Source organism: Aulostomus chinensis, chromosome 17, assembly GCF_037954235.1.
Source record: "Aulostomus chinensis isolate RoL2024-O1b breed Wild chromosome 17, RoL_Achi_v1.0, whole genome shotgun sequence".
Taxonomy (NCBI): Eukaryota; Metazoa; Chordata; class Actinopteri; order Syngnathiformes; family Aulostomidae; genus Aulostomus; species Aulostomus chinensis.
In genome coordinates, this window is record NC_141336.1 from 9,989,430 (window position 1) to 10,007,968 (window position 18,539).

An 18,539-nucleotide genomic window follows, 5' to 3' on the forward strand; every position below is an offset into this window, starting at 1 on the left:
TCTTGTACGTATCTGTCTTATGGTGATAATACTTGATGAATAGCCTTAAAGTTTTTCTTGTGTGAGATTGTGAGATGATATTGTCACTGTCTTTATGCCTGTAATTGTGAATCTATTTCTTTTTAATGCAACTACAGATGCTGCCACAGAACTGCAGGTGTCCAATTGCAAGTTGGCTGAAGTTGAGGCTGCATTTGCCACTCAGAAATCCGAGGTTACATTCTTTGTTTACTTTCTCAAAGGCAAAGATAAACCATATGATTTTCTGGGTGTTCGACTTGTCCAAGCAGGAAAAACCTGAGTAACTTGATAACAGTGGTGGCTCACTGATGTATTGAGGCTCTAAAACAGACACAGCCAAATGGAATACAGCCATTTTCAATGTTATTTGTTATGTACTGTATCATCTGTACAAGCACATTAGTTTCTGTGTGTATCTCAAGAAAGCTTAGGGTGCATGATTTAAATTGTAATCCAAGGTGCTCACTCATCCTAAAATTGCTTGTGCTGACTTTAATATAGAAAGACAGATAAAAAACAAATTGGGTTAACTCGATGAAACATCCTGCTGCCGGAAATATTCACGGTCAAATGTGTGTTCTCTCTTGGCAAAAACACACCATTTATTGTTCTTAACAGTTGCTATGCTTTGATAAAACATGCTTATTAAAGAGTATAGTGTTCAGAATAAAGTAATGGGATTAGTGTCACAAACAAAACAGGAAAGTCTTGACTTTGTGTGTCTGGCTAGCATGTTTGTCCTATCATGGGATCTGTTTGTGATAAGTAAGATAAAGAAAATGGTGACATTTTTCCTTTCACTGGCTGGCTACAAGTTCCTGTACAGGGTTCTTGCTTTGTACCTGACCATGTACACCAAATTTTGTTGGGCAAGTCAAATTTTTCCTGTAACTGACTGACTCTCATCCTTTTTTGTTGCAGTATGACAGGTTAAAGAAGCTCCATGCAGAGTTAGAAGAGAAGTTTGAGGCATCAGAGATCCAGATTAAACGACAGTCTGCAGACTACAGAACCCTTCTGCAACAGAAGGATGTAAGCACAGTTAAAGCAATAAAATGACACTTGCATTTAACATCCTCCAAGAGTGGAGAGATGAAAACTATAAATAGATTAATGACACATGCCATCTGGAATACAACATCTGTGCATGGAATTTCAAAACACATGGTAATTTTGATAGCCTACTACACTTTCATAGAAACCTTGCCATGATGGTAAGTTGGCTTTTTACTATTTAGTAGAAGTGTTTTTTGCTCTTGTCAGTCATGGCAGCTTATCAGTATACAAAAGCAAAGAGAGGCTGAATTTTAATGCCATCACCTTGTGATAATGGGTAATCATCTTGTCATCCGGACAAAATGAAGGTCGTTATCTTGTGATGATATGGTAATTTAGGTCGCCATCTTGACATTATGAAAATTGTTATGGTGTGTCAATAGATGAATTTATTTCATTGCATGGTGGGTAAATTTATCTAATGATGATTGTTATTGTGTGATTATGGATTTACTCATTATCTTTAATTAATCTTTTGCTTTTGGTTCCTTTACCTCATTATCTCAAAAGTACTTTGTTTTCGAAGAATTAGCAAAGACTGATATCCAGATAGTTAACTGGCTATCTTGAGGCTATATTAGTTGTCTCACATAATGAATGATTAACCCATTATCAAGAGATGACAAGCAAAAAATGTACATATATGACCTTTATTGGATTTTGTACAATTGGGTTTCAGATGTAAGTATCCCTGATGCATCTGCAGCTCTTTAGGAGGTTGTAATAGGTGCAGTTGGCCACATGAAATGTTCAACATGATTATTTAACCATTGATATATGTTTGAAGCACAAGTCAGTTCATCAAGTCAAATCAAACAGATAGCATGAATATTCATGCTGGATGTACTGCAGTCTGATTCTTTTTTGTATACTGTAAAGCCCCTTTCACACTGCACCAAAAACACGGGTGAACACGTGAACACGGGTGTTTGGGCACTCTGAAAGGGTCGACTCGGCATTTTGACCCGTGTCCACCAACCCTCCAAGCAACGCGGGTGTCCCGCCTCGGCTCTGCTCGACTTGCCAGCAGTGTGAAAAAGGCACCCCGCGTTGTCTCAGATTTCATGCGACCACCCTGTCGCATTCTGATTTTGTCACTGTGCCGCCTGTCAGGCTGTCATTGTGGAAGCTCCGGGAAAATTAATAAATAAATAAAATTGGGCTGCGCTGCGAGAGCTGCTCACTCATCTCTCAATAAAGTTTTGGCCTCTGCCGTCAAATCAGTCGTCCTGTTGATGTCCCTGAGACTCTATTTCACTCTTTTTTTTTTTCTAACAATTTACATGTGAATGATCTTACGTGAATTAATCTATGCTTGAGAACTCCCACCAATGGGGAACCCTAACGTGAACTGCGCAAGTGTGACTGTGTTTATACACAACTTGTATCGCGATCTTCACATCTTTTTATTGATCATGGGAGCGCACTGGCAAGATTGTGAAGTCTGCTTGCTGCTCGCCATCTGCAGTGAAGATGAGATCCGGTAGCAGATTCCTGGACCCGTACAGGGCACGGTGATTTATAGGAACATCATTGCATTTTCAGACACGGAGCACTTTTTTGTGTAATGATGACTTTGTTAGCACGAGAGAAAAACACATGCATGCAGCCCTCACAGCAGGAGTTCAGACCCATGTCTGCTGGAAGCTTGAATGCGCTCTAATACTGAGCAAACACGGGTACAAAAACCCACTTTGACCTTCGTGTTTCAATGTGAAAGGGGTATAAGATGCATCAACCATGTGTCAGCAATATGAATGTGAGACCAGTGACAGTATAAAAATATTTTAAGTTTTGTCTGTGTCTTCCCAGGTGGAGATCAGTCATTTCAAAGCTCGGCAAAGTGGCCTGCAAGAAGAAGTCCAGAAGCTGCAGCATTCAACCCAATCAGTCTCAGTCAGCCCTACATCGCTACCTGTCACCACCAGTTCTTCTACCACCACCTCCTCCTCTGCTTCCACTTTCCTATCACACCCAACAGGGTCTCATCAGGGCTTCCACGGTGACGAAATGGACCTCAGTGATGTCATCTCGTCTCAGCAGGAGATCAACCGGCTGTCAGTTGAAGTTATGCGTCTGGAGGCGGAGGTGTCACATTGGAGGCGAATGTCTCAGGTAATGATAATGAGGATCTGTTGAACTTGGAGAGTAGGAGCATTAACATAAACTCACCAGAAAAATCAGCTTGAACTTGATCATATTTATAATTGTTTTTATTTTTTACCATTCAGGCATCGGCAGCAGCAGGGGCCGGTAATTCAGACCAGGGGGAGATTCTCAAACTTCAGCAAACAATAAAGGTACATTTATTGCATTTCATTTGACATTTAAAAAAGTTAGTGAGCACAACTCACATTGACAATAATGACTCGGAGGCTGTAACCTTGATAGGAGCTGCGAGATGAGATGAGCTGCGAGGTGGATGAACACCAGCATGAACTGGCTGCTCTGCAGGATGCCCAGCGGCAGAAGATGTCAGACATCACTCGGCGACACAGAGATGAGTTAACCGAGTATGAGGAGAGGATAGAAGAACTGGAGGAACAGTTTCAGAGTGGTTAGCCAAATGTTTATTCATGATTTTTATGTCATAATACAAGCTTGTGACAGACAATGAAATTCAGCTGTAATACCAAAAACACTGAGGGTGGATTTCCACAGACTGAAATTAATATGTATTTACTTTACTGCTACACTACCCCTACCACAGCAGAATAAGTTCCCTTCTTCACATCTTTCCCACAGGTGGTGTTCAAGGCAGTTCTTCCTCAGACACTGATAAAATACCCGAACTTGAGAAAACCATCCGGTCCCTTCAAGAAGCCGCTGAGCAACGGGAGAAGCAGCTGTCTGAGCTGTCTGCTAGTCTGGAGGAGTCTCAGAGGAGACAAGCCTCACTGCAGATAGAGAAAGATGATGCCCAGGAAGAGAATGCTGGGCTGCTGCATAATTACACGCGGCTGCAGGCTTCAGTCACTGAGCTGCAGACTAGAGTACAAGAGCAGGAGGAGAAGGCTTTGCAAAAAGTCCAGCTAGACCATGAGATCCAAGGGTTGAGAAAGAACCTTGCAGGTATAATGCCAACATGATAATATACTAAGTTCTGTCACCTATTCCTGTCCCCGTCTGTCCATCAGTCCCTTCCTCTTTCTCTCCCTCTTTATCTCTACCCCTCTCTTTCCTTCTGTATATCTATCTTTCTCCATTATCCGTCTTTGTCTCTGCCCCGCTCTCCTGCTCTCTTTCCCCCCAACCGGTCAAAGCAGAAGGCCGTCCCCATTGAGCCTGGATCTGCTCTACATTCCTGCCTGTAAAAAGAAAGGTTTTTGTTGCTGCTGTTGCAGGATGTGCCTGCTTGCGGAGAATTGTTGGGTGTAAATTCATTGGAGTGTGGTGCTAGACCTGCTCTACTTGTAAAATGTCATGAGATAACTTTTGTTGTGATTTGGCGCTATATAAATAATATTGACTTGACTAAGTATAACTACTTTTTCTTGCCGTTTTGACTAAACTAAATTTTTACTATTTGCTCAGCTTCTTAGTTTCAAACTTAGAACCAAGAAAAGTTTCTCTTAAAATGAAAATGAGCAAACCAAAATCTGTCATTGGCAGCAATATGCTATGTACTGTATAAGCGCATTCTAACTTTGTAATTCAAGTGCCATCGAAGGGTTGCTGTGTCATAGTTTGCTTTTGATATTATTCTACATATTAATGAAGACTTGTTATTTCCAGCTGCAGAAAATGAAATCGTGAAACTGAAAAGCCTGGCTGAGGTTTGAAAACACAAATTCAAAATCTTTGATGTGAAGTGTTAGTTTTTCATTTTTAACAATGTTTCTAAAGTAAATGTTTGTCCATCAGGCAGAACTGAAGGAAGAAGTTGAGCATGCGGATATCTTGGAACTGAACACCATCATTGGAATGTTGAGGCAAGAAAAGGAGCTCCTGGTACAAGAAAAGGTTTGTCTAGTTAATTTAGTTATTTAATTTTAACCTTAGTGTGCCTTGAATATAATACAACTTTTATTGGCTAAAGTACTGTGTGCTGCATGTGTATATGTCCTTTTCTTTAAAGAAAATAGATGATTTGTGACATGTACAGAAAAAAAACTGAAATTATATAAATACATTTCCAGACAAGCAGTGTTGATTGCTCAAGTTACATATTGAATTCATTTTACTAAAAGGAGTTAACTGTCACTCGCTGGCTGCCTGATTATGTTATATTAACCTGCCAAGGGACTACAGGAATAAATTACCCTTTTGCTACAATCTGGCATGTTTACATTTTATTCAAATGTTTATTATCCTGAACCCTTTTACAAATAGAAACAATGTATATAATTAACTGAGTACTATTGAATCATATAGAAGGATTCCAGCAATGCAAATACTACTTTTTGTCACCTTTGTTTCACAGCTTGATATGCAAGAAAGACTGAGAGTGGCAGATGAGCAGATAGTCAGCAATAGTAGAGGTGAACCTGCCAACTATGAGTCACAAGAAGACTTGGAGGCAGAGTTGGAGAGAAGAGAAAAAGCCCTGAGAGCCACTGAGGAGGAACGTGACACCCTGATGTCTGAGTTGGAGGAACTTGACCAGCAGAACCAGGAAGCAACACAGGTATGACTGGTCAGTCTTGCATTTTTGGGACACATGTATCTGCTTTATCCATCATATTTCTGAAAAATTCCTGTTTCCTTTTTATGGGATTAATGATGGTTTTATCTTGTAAAAAATATTGGAGGAATGACCCCCCTTTTGTGTAGGAACTTGAAACAATTACACAATAACATTTTTAGGAATCTTTTTATCTTCAACTTTCTGATTATAACAGGAACTCTTGAATATTGAAACTGTACAGTTATTGTTTAAAGAGATCAGCATTAACAGCCATGTTTAAAACTTGTACAAAATGGCTGTTAGTTAGCCTCTGAAAATATGACACACCAACCTCTTATTATTACCAACCTCAATATTATGAAACCCATGACATACAATAAACACACTCTGATCTTGGTGTCCCCCAATTTGTTGAGTCATGGGCAGAAATAATCCTCTCATAAAAGATCCAGGACCTGGTATAAACTCTTAGTGCAAACAACAATATGGTGGGAATTATCATCCCATGCACTTGTGACTTCAAATAAAACTTATTAATTGTGGCAACGTTAAACTGACAGAATAGATTGCCTACCTAACTCTGCCCAAAAGGAGAATTTAAAAGGTATGAAATATTAAATAGATACGGAAACAACCTTAACTACACAGCACACTAATAAAAAGCTGTTATAACTTGTATTTCTTTTTTTTTCTTTCTCCAGCATATGATCTCGGTGAAGGAGCAACTTTCTGGACAGCTGAGGGAGGCTGAAGCAGAGGTGTCAAGACTGACTACAGAGCACAACACAACCAAAGACCAAAACAGGGCACTGGAGCTAGAGCTTGAGACCCAAAGAGAGAAAATAAGCCAGAGTGCTTTCACCCTCAATGACCTGCACATGGTCAAACAGCAGTTGGAGAGAACTGTGAAGGAGCTGAAAGAAAAACTGCGACATGCACAGGAGCAGAGCAGGGAGGCACTGAGAGAAATCTCTGAGCTGAAGAAAGAGAGAGAGGAGCAGGCCACCAAAGAAGCGCCGACTCAGACAGGGGAGAGAGGAACAGAGATACAGAGGACTAAAGATGCACTGGCAGGAAAGGAGAGGGAGCTGTCAGGCCTCAAGAGAGAATTGAATGAGATGAGGAGCTATCAGGAGAAGGTGATGTCAGAGGACTATGAGTCAAAGATGGAGAACAGGAGGTTAAAGGAGGAGTATCAACAGGCTCAGAGTAAAATGGATGAATTTAGCATGCAGATGAAGGAAAGTCAGACAGCTCTGAATAGGATAGTGCTGGAAAAAGACACCCGTATTGAAGCCCTGAAACTGGAGAAAAATCAGCTTGAAGTTGAAATAAGGCAGGCTGAAAGGTCACTAACAGACCAAGCTAAACAGTACCAGCAGACTATAGATGACTTGACTCGATCACGCTCCATGGATGCCTCAGCCTTACAAACAGACCACGAGCGCGCCATCAAACTGAACCAGGAGAAAGATATGGAAATAGCTCAGTTGAGGAGAGATATGGAGCAGTTGGCATCTGACCACAGGGATACTAATGAGATGCTTTCAATCACAGTTGCAGGACAGAAGCAGCTGACAGATTTGCTGCAAGAGAAGGATGTCTTTGTGGAAACCATAAAACAAAATGCTGCAGATCTACAGCTGGAGCTTGAGAACAGCATTTCAGTTGCAACGAAAGAAGCTGAATTTCTCAGACAGGCACTAGAAGAGAAGGATAAACAGCTAGGGGGTATGAAGGAGGAGAACAGCCATTTGAAAGAAGAGATTGACCGAATCAGGGATCAGCAGAGCAGACCTCAACCTCTTGCTGAACCCAGGACTCTGGACATCATCACAGAACTGGAGACTGAGATCACTCAACTCAAATCCTCCAGGAACAGCCTGGATGAGGAGGTTCAGACTCTGAGACAAACTATGGAGGAACAGCAAGCTTCTCTCCTTTTGTCACAGCAGTCCCTCCAGGTTCAGCAAAGTGAGCTTGAGCAGGCTCAGGCCCGCCATCAGCAGACAACACTCAATTATGACAGACTCATCCATGCCAGAGATGAAGAGATAGCCCGACTTCAGGAGATGGTCGGTAGGCTTGGTGACAGCTGCGCTGATTCTCCACCCATGGAGGGAGAGGTCATACTGCAGGAAGATAAGACTCAGTCACTAAATCAGGAAAATGGCAATGAAAAGCATGACTTATCTAAGGTTGAAATAGCAAAACTGGTGAAGGGTATCAAGGAAAAAGAGACTGAAATCAGCCAGCTGAATGAAAAGAACCTCTCACTAACCAGGCAGCTGGACCAGCTGGTAGTGTCTCGTGATGAAGTAGGCAAACTGTCCCAGATGATTCTCCAGAAAGATCTGGAGATCCAGGCACTTCATGTAAGAATCTCTATGGGTGGAGGCAATGGCCACAGCCAGGATGTCATATTCCTGCAGCAGCAGCTGCAGGCCTATGCTGTGGAGAGGGAGCAAGTTCTAGCTGTGCTCAATGAGAAGACCAGGGAGAACAGCCAGCTGCGTTCTGACCACCACCGTCTCATGGATATTATGGCAGGGAAGGAGGCAGCCCTTTTGAAGTTGCAGCAGGAGAACCAAAGACTTTCCAACATGAGTGACCCTTCAGGAAGCCAAGAGATGTTCAAGGAGACTATCCAAAACCTTTCCCGCATCATCAGGGAGAAAGACATAGAGATTGATGCTCTGACCCAGAAGTGCCAAACTTTGGTGACTGTCCTGCAGTCCTCGGGTGGAGAACCTGGTGCTGGCTCTGGAGGTGTTAGCAGCAACCAATTTGAAGAGCTGCTGCAGGAGCGAGATACACTTAAGCAGCAAGTGAAGAAGATGGAGGAGTGGAAGCAGCAGGTGATCACCACCATTAAGAACATGCAGCATGAGTCGGCACAGCTGCAGGAGGAGCTGATCAAACTGCAGGGTCAGGTGTCTGCTGACAGTGACTGCAGCTCCAAACTGTCAGTAGACTACACAAAACTGATCCAGAGCTATGAGCAGAAGGAAAAGAAGCTGGGAAGCCTGAGTCAGGAACTAGCTCAGGTCCAGCAGACCATTAGCCAGCTCAGCACTACCAAAGATTTCCTGCTGGGTAAACTGGACAGTGTCCAACAGGCTCCTGAAGTCATACCTGTTCAGTGTAGTGGGCCTTCTCTGTCAATTCATGGTCCAAGTCACCAGACAGGTTCACCTGTAAATAGCTTGAAGCTGCAGGAAGATCTTGTGTCATTGCAAGCACAGTTGGTTGAGAGGGATAACATGATCAGGACTCTAAAGGAGAACAATCACCGGCTCGCCAACTCAGCAGCTGCCTCTGAGAGTGAGCAGAGGAGTCAAGCAGCAGAGGTTCAGCAGGTCCAAGATAGGCTAGAAGCACTACATAGGTCTGTCAGAGAAAAAGACTTGCTCATCAAAACCAAAGGAGACCAACTGGTTCAAATAAGTGAGACACTACGTAACCGAGAGAACGATAACGAGGTGCTGAAGCAGGCTGTGACCAACCTGAAAGAACGTGCTCTTATTCTGGAATTGGATGCAAAAACACTTAAAGATGAGAACGAACTGGTGGCTGCACGCTCTCGAGAGAAAGAGTCAGAGTTCAGAGCATTGCAAGAAACCAACATGCAGGTGTCGCTTTTGCTCAGGGAGAAGGAGTTTGAGCTTAGTGCAATTACTGATAAAGCTGCAACTATGGAGAAGATGCTCAAGGACAAGGAGCAGGTCAGATCACAATTATTCAGTAGAATCTATATTCACACTTGCAAATTTGACTGTTAACCTTGCTATGATTTGCTCTCTTGATGGTGTGATCCAGGGAAAGTCTGGTGAGCTCAATCAACTCCTGAATGAAATAAAGTCCATGCAAGAGAAAGCTTTGGCTTTCCAGCAGGAGAGGGATCAGGTGATGATGGCACTTAAGCAGAAGCAAATGGATACCACCTCACTACAGAGTGAGGTATGAAGGCTGGCTATGACTCTGTTATTTCTAATGTCCTTTTTTATCAGCAACATGACTGACGTGTAGGAATATTCAGATACTTGGGCAACTATTTTGCAACATGTCTGTAATTACAAGTACAGTTTCCATCCACTGTTACACTGGCTACATTAAGCTTTCAACAAAAATATTCCAGAAATTACAATTTTCTGAAATTTTGCAAGGGTCTTGTGAGCATTAAATCCCAGTTGAATTTTTGTCTTTTTCAGAATTTATCATTTTCTGATGAGGATGTGGGATATGCAATGTCTTGGCTCAGGAGTGTTCTTTGTACACAGCGTATAAGGAATATGCGTCTTAAGTTTATGTTTTGCTTATACATAGTCATTGTGGAGGGTTGAGCATGGGCACAGGAAGAGCCCTTTCCAATTTGGGGCAAATCATAAGGAAACACTATTTTCTTGCCTTGTTTGATTTATGTACTCTGCAGATTCCAGATAGCCTGTCTGATTTCATTGGTAGGTTTTCCACTAATGCCCTGTAAAAATATGGAATATGAATTCCATTCTACATTTTGATTTGCCAGATGAACATATGATTGCTTATCAACTAGAACTGCCAAGTGAAAATACTTCATGTTAAAATCTTGGGGACACACTCAAGTCTGTGGAAAGTATGCAATTATAGTTGCTCTGGTATTCTGATATTTGTGATATGGAATTTCTCTTGGTCATAGCTGCAGCATATGAGGGACAAAGAACAGCGTCTCAATTTGGAGCTGGAAAGGTTGCGTAACCATCTCTTGGAGATCGAGGAGTCATACACGAGAGAAGCTGTTGCTGCAGAGGACAGGGAAACAGAGCTGCGAAGGAGGGTGGCCCTGCTGGATGAGAGACTCGCCACATCCTCTAGTGCTGTGGAGAATGCAAGGTCAGCATAAACTAAAACTAGAATAATAGTGCACTGGTATACATAGATAAAAGGCCTTATTGAACCAAAAGGTCATACATTGTTCAAGTGATTGGTTCAAGTTTGGCTAAAGTTAGTTAGTTAGTGATAGTAAAATGATCTGAGGAAGGTTGTTAGCACTTGGCTGGTTCATAGGGTAGACCAAGTCCTTGAAGTATACCATAAAATTTGTATCAAAGAGGTACTACGCACTGAGGCACTACACACTTTTTTGCACATTGTTTCTTCTCAGTTGTCAAATGCTGTAAAACTGACACCACAATAAGTTGAATAGATATACGTAAATCCTGCTTTTTGCCCTATTAAGGAGATATATTCTGATGTATCATTGATCAAATACATTGATTACCACAGAACCTTGGTATTTTGATACTATTGTTATTGCAGTGATAGTATGATAGTATTGTTAAACTGGGGTGGCACGGTGGTGCAGGGGTTAGCACTGTCTCCTCACAGCAAGAAGGTTCCAGGTTCGAGCCCCGGCTCAAGAAATTCTCCATTCAGTAAAAACAGATCCAGAATCAGTTCATACTCATTGATTACATTTAATGAGTCTTTGAAAAGGTCGGCATGGTGGTGCAGTAGTTAGCACTGTCGCCTTACAGGAAGAAGGCACAGGTTTTTTCTGTGTATAGTTTGCAAGGTGAACCCCACCTCTCAGCCAAAGGCTGCGGGGATAGGCTCCAGCACCCCCGTGACCCTTGACAGGATAAGTGGTAGAAAATGGATGGATTGTGAAACAGTTTGTCCAGTAGGCAACATGTTCAGTTTTCTGTTACTTCTATTTGGAGCAGTCAGCTGTCTTGCACAGTTTTTTTTTGGGGGGGGGGGGGGGGGTAATTGTTAAAAGGATTCTTCCTGCATCTTTCTGCTACTTTACACCAGCCAACAGGCTAGCATGCAAGTTGAGTCGCTGCAGGAGCAACTGAGTGGAGTGATGAAGCAAAGGGACGATGCCCTCACCAAACTCACAACCTCCCAGGAGCAGGTCAACCAGTATGCAGTTTCACTCTCCAACCTGCAGATGGTGCTGGAACAGTTCCAACAAGGCAAGTTGGTTGCTTAAACACATTACTGTTCTGACTTCACACTTTCAGTCTTTGAAACAACTTTGTGATGATTGGTAATTTATGCCAGTCTTACAATCGAATGTCTTATTATCCATGATGCCTGTTGCATCTTACAACATAACTATTGTTAAAGGTGGGGCAGCACGGTGGTGCAGTAGTTAGCACTGTCCCCTCACAGCAAGAGGATTCCGGGTCTGAGCCCTGGCTCGAGCACAAGGTTTTTCTGTGTGGAGTTTGCATGTTCTCCCTGTGCCTGCGTGGGTTCTCTCCAAGTATTCTGGCTTCCTCCCACAATCAAAAGACATGCAAGTGGGGACTAGGCTAATTGGATAAAATTAATAATAAATTGACCATAGGTGTGACTGTGAGAGCGAAAGGTTGTTGGCTATATATGTTGGCCCTGCAGTGGATTGGCGTCCTGTCCAGGGTGAACCCCACCTCTCGCCCGAAGGCAGCTGGGATAGGCTCCAGCCCCCCGTAACCCTTAACAGGATAAGCTGTAGAAAATGGATGGTTAAGAACCTTTTTTCTGCACTTTGAACACAAAAATTTGGAACCATTTCCCTTCTCACATCACATCTATTGTACACCCTAATTTGGCATTTAAACTTTATTTGTTTGGGAATCAGACAATCAACCATTTATTTATTGATCTCGAATCATCTTACTGAAGGTTTACCATATTTTCCGCACTATAAGGCGCATCGGATTATAAGGCGCAACAACGAATGGCCTATTTTAAAACTGTTTTCATATATAGGGCGCACCGCATTATAAGGCGCATAGAATAGAAACTACTGTAGTGGCTGGGGTTGCGTTATGCATCTACTAGATGGAGCTAAAGGGAATGTCAACAAAACAGTCAGATAAGTCAGTCAGTCAAACTTTATTAATATAATACAAACCAATGTTCTGACAACTCCATTCACTCCCAAAACAAGTTAGTGCATTCACAATACGGTACTGTACGTACCGGTAGCTGCGTGACTGATAGCCTTGAGTTTGAACTCTGCGTCGTAAGCGTGTCTCTTGAAAGGTGCCATTTTGGGGTCTTTATACACACACAGGTGGTGTTTGACTGGAATTCCCCTTTCCTGTTTTTACCGCTGTTACTTTGGCGACGCCCCCTGACTATGGTAGCCATAATTAACCAATATTGATCCATATATAAGGCGCATCGGATTATAAGGTGCACTGCCATTTTTTGAGAAAATTAAAGGCTTTTAGGTGCGCCTTATAGTGTGGAAAATACGGTACTTGGGGTTTTGCTGTTTTGTTGAGGGTTGTTCTGCAGGGTTTTTTTTGTAATATAATGCGTCTTAGTCTTTTATCTCCTGCATATCTGGTTAACTGTTACAATTAATTGCTACTTTTCATTCCTTTCCTCTGTAAAAAATTAAAAAAAAATAATTCTCTGGTTCCATTCAGAGGAGAAAGCCATGTACTCAGCAGAGCTTGAGAAGCTCACAAAGGAGAAGGAAGAGTGGAGAAAGAAAGCTCAGAGGCTGGAAGACCAAGCATCTGCCCTTCAGGTAGACCAACAATCTGAAAACTGGTCAAACGAGTAACTTAATTTTTAATATAACAATATGGCATTCATCTTCCTGATGCTAGTATCACAGTTGTATGCAAGCCAAAATAACTGTTGGTTTACTCGGTTCTCAGATCAACCTTGATGAGGCCACAGCTGCTCTAGAGTCAGCATCTCGCCTCACCGATCAGCTGGATCTGAAGGAGGAGCAAATTGAGGAGCTGAAAAAACAAGGTGAGGTACATTTCACCACATGTACTTTTGAGGATCTTTCCCCCTTTATAACAAGTTTGCACAAGGAAATGATTAGAATGTCAGACAAAAGTCATTTCAAACTAAAGCCTACATTTAGGCCTTCCACTTAATGAAATAAATATCTTTTAAGCTGTTCCATGTCTGATACCTAAAGACCAGTTCTGGTCTTCTATTTTAAGGTTTTATGGAAGACATCTGCCATCCTTTATTGACTTTAGTGGCAAGGCAGCCTCTTTATCACAAATATAGGCCTGGGAGAAAGATACGTTTGTATATGTTATCAGTATTTGAAACCAGAAAAAATCTAGTTGAAACTACAGTGATTAGATAATTTTTGTGTTTCACATGCTTCAGTTTTCAGTGTTGTGATATGGACTTTACATTACAGCTCATTCTCAGACTGCTCTTTTTTTTCTTCCCTCTCTGGTTTTGTCTAGACCTAATGCCCTATATTTTATTTCCATTTACTCAGCTATGGAAAATGGACTTGTTTCTATTTATAGTTGACTAGCTATGATAAAATACTGATGTTTATATATGTATATATATATATTTTTTTTTTAATGTGTGTGTGTGTGTGTGTGTGTGTGTGTGTGTGTGTGTGCGTGTGTGCACGGTCTTTGCAGTGGATGTGAGACAGGAGATGTTGGAAGAAGTGCAGAAAAAACTAATGAACCTTCTGAACAGCACTGAGGGGAAGATAGACAAGTAAGTTCAGTCTTGTCTGGGTTAGATTTTAGATTTCGTAATTGGACTAAGTGAACCCAGGATTTTTGAAGTCATACGGTTTTTCTCAGAAAAATCCTCTACTGATTCAAGGGATTGAAATGATGAGCTCAGAAACAAAAGTTGACAAAAACTTTAAAACTGATACATTTAAATTTGATTCTAATTCATGCATCTTCAGAAGAAATGTTTTGAGGCCTCCTGCTGTAAGACTGAAATTAAATCATATGTTGCTGCTCATACTGTTCTCTTCAAAGAGTCCTAATGCGTAATCTGTTCCTGGGATACTTTCACACACCGAAAACGAAGCGCACTGATGTGCTGAGACTCATGGGAAATGTCCTCGGACTGAGCCGAGAAGATGTTGACAAGGTGAGAGATTTTCTTCTTTTGTTGTGCAATGACAGCACAAGTCACAATGAGCAATGTTTTGCGTCTTTATGCCCTACTGGGAATAACTATATGTATCACCAAACTAATACACACAAAAATACAAGCTTTGTACCAGGAATGTAAAGATCTACTAGTGTGTTACATGGAACTACATTCAGACAGCCTATTTCAGGGAAAACTGAAAAGTAATCAAGGAACTTGATGATCAATATGATCTCATCCCCATAAGAGGTGCATGCATTCGTGACATGACTCCTGCTCTTCCCTCGATGGAACAAAACACCCCTCCATCCTTTGCTACCTTGTATGTCTTGCACCTTCATAAAGTGTAAGTGTGGAATAAGCTCTGCTTCTGTAAGAATGATGAAAGAAATGCAGAGACAAGCAGTGAAACTAATGTTTGTATCGAATTAGAAAAGGATGATGGAAATGTTAAAATTCAAAAGAGAAAACTCCCTCAATTTCACTAACATGTTTATGCTTGTTTGAAAGAGTAAATGTACACAATGAGACATGGAAACCCTTCGTTTTTTGATTAGCTCTAATGTTTCTCAACAGTGTGAAACATGACTGAGACTAGCTGACGTGTAAGAACAATTATATGTAGCCCAACCAAAGGAATGCCTCAAAACCTCTCTCCATGGGTGTGTTCAAAATGAGGTCAAATGCACAAACTACACCATACTTTGCAAAAGGACAGGAGATAATGCCATCCCACAATTCCTTGTGGCAGCAACTTTGAAAGTGAAGCACCACATAGCTGTTCACCAAAACGAACTGTCAATTCGACTAAGCCAAGGAACACAGATCATCACATATATTTGACCCTCCTTCTAAGCCTTTATTTGACTAATTTTATTTAAAAAAAAACAAAAAAAAACTTCACAAATATACGTTATTTATGTTTTACATTTTTCTTGTGAATTAACAAGTATAAAATCTGCATTCTGGTTGTTGGTGATATGGAATAGAAATTAAACCAAAAGCAGAAAGCAATGTGTTCGTATTTGTGGCAGGGACATTACTGCCTGCATGGACACATTTATAAGCACTTTAGTAGCCTCTCCGATCTTTACATTAAATCTGACAAACATCAATAGAACACACAGTACATAAATGAAAGTAGGACAACTGCTTCACTCTGTCTTGTTGGAGGTTTAAATTATCAATAAATGAAGTGTTGTGCATAAATGCGCATAGCTTGTTGAGAGGATGCTCTTATCGTTTCTGCTGTAGGAGATGGAGATCAAATTAATAATACCTTTCTATTTTGTACATTTGTCTCATGCAATAACCTGTTAATATGTTTCTATGTTTTAACTTTCAACTTGTTCAACTCTTAGATGAACTGTATTTCACTCTGTTGCTGTAAAATTATGAAAGAGCCGTATACAGCATGCAGCATACTACAGTGATAACCAGGATGTGACTGGGAATTTGATTTTTTTTTTATTGTGACATTCTTTTTCTAAGAGCTGCTGCCACAATTCCAGGTGCATCCATCGTTTACACCATCAATTGTGTGACCTCCAAAAAAGAAAAGCCCCAAAAATTACAATGTGGATAAAGTAAATTAAAAAATGAACAGTAGTAGCTGGCTGGAAAGCTCTGACAGGAACAGATGGGGTGTGTATCTTTTAACGAACAGAAAAGGCCCAAGCCAAGAGAGGAGAATATCTACTGTGGCTTTACTGGTGGTGTACAGTCGGCAATCAAACCAGGGAAGATTGTCCACAACTAGTGAGTCGATCAGGAATGCCGTCATTTTCTCGGATGGAAACAAAATTGAATGGGGTGCTGAAGTGCTGAACTATTCCAAGTCTGGCTCTCATGGAAAAAGTCAATCTTACTTTGTAACTTACAAAAACCCTCTGGTCTAAAGCTCTAGTGCTAAACAAAATAAACTTTTTTTTTAATACTACAGTAATGCGACAGTGAAATTGGCAGTTTTGTGGCCCAAACTGTAACCTATGTTATGAACTTCCCAAAGCTGGACTATTTGTGCTCAGTTGTCACCCCTACTGTACTACTCAACATAGAAGGTACACTATTAGTTTAGTTTAAATGTATCATAATCCAGAACTCTGGCAGTTACATTTCACTTACCGGACTGGTTCCTCTTTAAAGTGCATTCATTAGGACAAGACTTAAGAGACAACAGACACCCCTAAAATTTGAACTCCCAACAGTTACTTTTATCTCCAGCTGCCCCTGAAAATCGAGTCAGAGCTCAGCCCCGAAAGAGAAAGCCTTTGCTTGTCCAGAACTTCTGGCAAGAGCCCTGCGGGACTCCATCCAATGATTCCAAAGTATGTTACCCAACACTCTTAAAGGAAAACAGATACTGCGCAAGGGGCAAATGCGATTACAACTCCTCCGAAGACTTCTTTTTATTGTGTTGGAGATCGTTCCACTTTTTTTTAATCTCTCCCTCATCTCTCGTTTATGCTTTTTAAATTTTCCAGTCAACTCACATTTAGAGCAGCCAAGTGCCTGAAGATTTTCTCAGAAACTACCTCATTGTAGCAGCTATCCCTCCTCTAGCTCCTTTTTAGCCCACATCAGTGATGGTAACAGTCGAAGTGCATCCTGCTCGTGCATCCTAATAGTGTTGATGATTGGTGAGTGTGAATGTCACCGGGGGATAAGGTAGCAATTTTCCTCTGAGACTGTGTCCTATTAGTGAATGAGTCAATACGGTAATTTCCACAAAGCATCGGGAAGCTTGAGTAATTAAAACTCAACTGACCCTGCAGTTATGTAGCCTGAATGAATTCTGTATACTTAACTTGTTTTGGTTAACATTTGATCCATCTGAAAACTATTCTCCTCTCTTCTTTTCTTCCCTTCTTTGCTCATCTAGATGTTAGAGGAGGATGCAGCACGTGGTGTTACTGGCTGGGTGTCGAGCTGGTTGGGGGGAAGAGGAGCACAAAGTGTCCCAAACACTCCACAGAGGCCCACCAGTGGCCAAATGCTAAACTCAGTAAGAAGTACTTTGTCAAAGTGTTCAAACGAAAAATTGTCTGTTCTTTCTCTATAATGACAATTTCTGTAAGACATGTACAATTTAGTTTGGGATAAACAAAACAAAAAATCTTCTTCAGGGCCCCAGATCTAACTTTTTTTACTTGGAGGACTGAAGCCCCTAAATGAGAATTTTTTTGGTTAAGCACAAAATTTAGGGGTTACACCTTAAAACGACCTGCAAAGCATATGAAATAGGCAGCATCAAATTTCACAATCATGTCAATCTCAATTGCTGATTGAGTGCAAGTTTCCTGTCAGTGAAATGCCATTGGATGTGGCATTACAATTTCATGAATGCATCTGTCTGTTGATTTTTTGTGCTTTAAGCAGCTGTTGAGCATCAAGAATGTCAGGTTTTAACAGTTTGGTTCCAACTGCATCCAAACTTGTTTTTTCCTGCATGTTTTAGACTGTATTTGGAGCAGAAGCTGTAGTTCATGGTCTTGATTTTTTTCACAGTATTTAAGCCACAAAATCAGTCATTTTGTTGTATTAATTATTAAATTCTTAGAATAATATGTAGGCTAAATGTGTTATTTAAACTAACTGCTGCAGGCTCTGCACAAATAAACAAGTTTAAATGAAATGAAGAAGTTGAACTCTTCAGGTGAATTTACCTGATGCAGTGTCACGATGGCCAGTACATGTCAAGTACATTTGGAAGTTGAGTCAGACATGGCTGTCAAAATTGTGCTGTGCGTGAATACTCTAAGCTAAACACAATTTTACACATCGCGGGACTTTGTTGTGAACACAGACACAACGTCATTAATTTTCCGATGTTTTTAGGAGTTCCACAACTTATGTAGTGCAGAATTGATGGTAATATATGTAAATAATGACAGAAGAAATGGCAAGCCCCCAGATGCTAATGTTATTAGCGAACAGTAATGTCTGTCAAGGAGATTCCAAAACTGAT

General features: G+C 41.1%; 1 protein-coding gene and 1 long non-coding RNA gene across 3 annotated transcripts in view; one reads left to right on the forward strand and one right to left on the reverse strand.

Moving 5' to 3' along the window:
* The window catches only part of trip11 (thyroid hormone receptor interactor 11), a 28,650-nt gene that overhangs the window by 2,648 nt on the left and 7,463 nt on the right, over positions 1-18,539 (forward strand). The window contains exons 2-19 of the mRNA XM_086182341.1: positions 138-214; positions 943-1,053; positions 2,890-3,192; positions 3,309-3,377; positions 3,469-3,634; positions 3,823-4,149; positions 4,813-4,853; positions 4,942-5,040; positions 5,501-5,704; positions 6,406-9,429; positions 9,524-9,664; positions 10,383-10,576; positions 11,501-11,664; positions 13,114-13,217; positions 13,351-13,450; positions 14,098-14,179; positions 14,455-14,569; positions 17,454-17,576. Coding sequence (XP_086038467.1) covers positions 138-214; positions 943-1,053; positions 2,890-3,192; positions 3,309-3,377; positions 3,469-3,634; positions 3,823-4,149; positions 4,813-4,853; positions 4,942-5,040; positions 5,501-5,704; positions 6,406-9,429; positions 9,524-9,664; positions 10,383-10,576; positions 11,501-11,664; positions 13,114-13,217; positions 13,351-13,450; positions 14,098-14,179; positions 14,455-14,569; positions 17,454-17,576 — 5,444 coding nt within the window. The remainder of the gene's footprint in view (positions 1-137; positions 215-942; positions 1,054-2,889; positions 3,193-3,308; positions 3,378-3,468; positions 3,635-3,822; positions 4,150-4,812; positions 4,854-4,941; positions 5,041-5,500; positions 5,705-6,405; positions 9,430-9,523; positions 9,665-10,382; positions 10,577-11,500; positions 11,665-13,113; positions 13,218-13,350; positions 13,451-14,097; positions 14,180-14,454; positions 14,570-17,453; positions 17,577-18,539) is intronic.
* Positions 11-3,613, reverse strand: LOC147246221 (uncharacterized). 2 transcript variants are annotated; one of them, XR_015109725.1, is made up of 3 exons: positions 3,461-3,613; positions 3,302-3,359; positions 11-3,217 (listed from the first exon to the last, which is right to left on the reverse strand). It is a non-coding gene; the product is annotated as an uncharacterized LOC147246221 (long non-coding RNA). The 2 variants fall into 2 exon arrangements; XR_015109724.1 differs by having other exon boundaries at positions 3,432-3,613.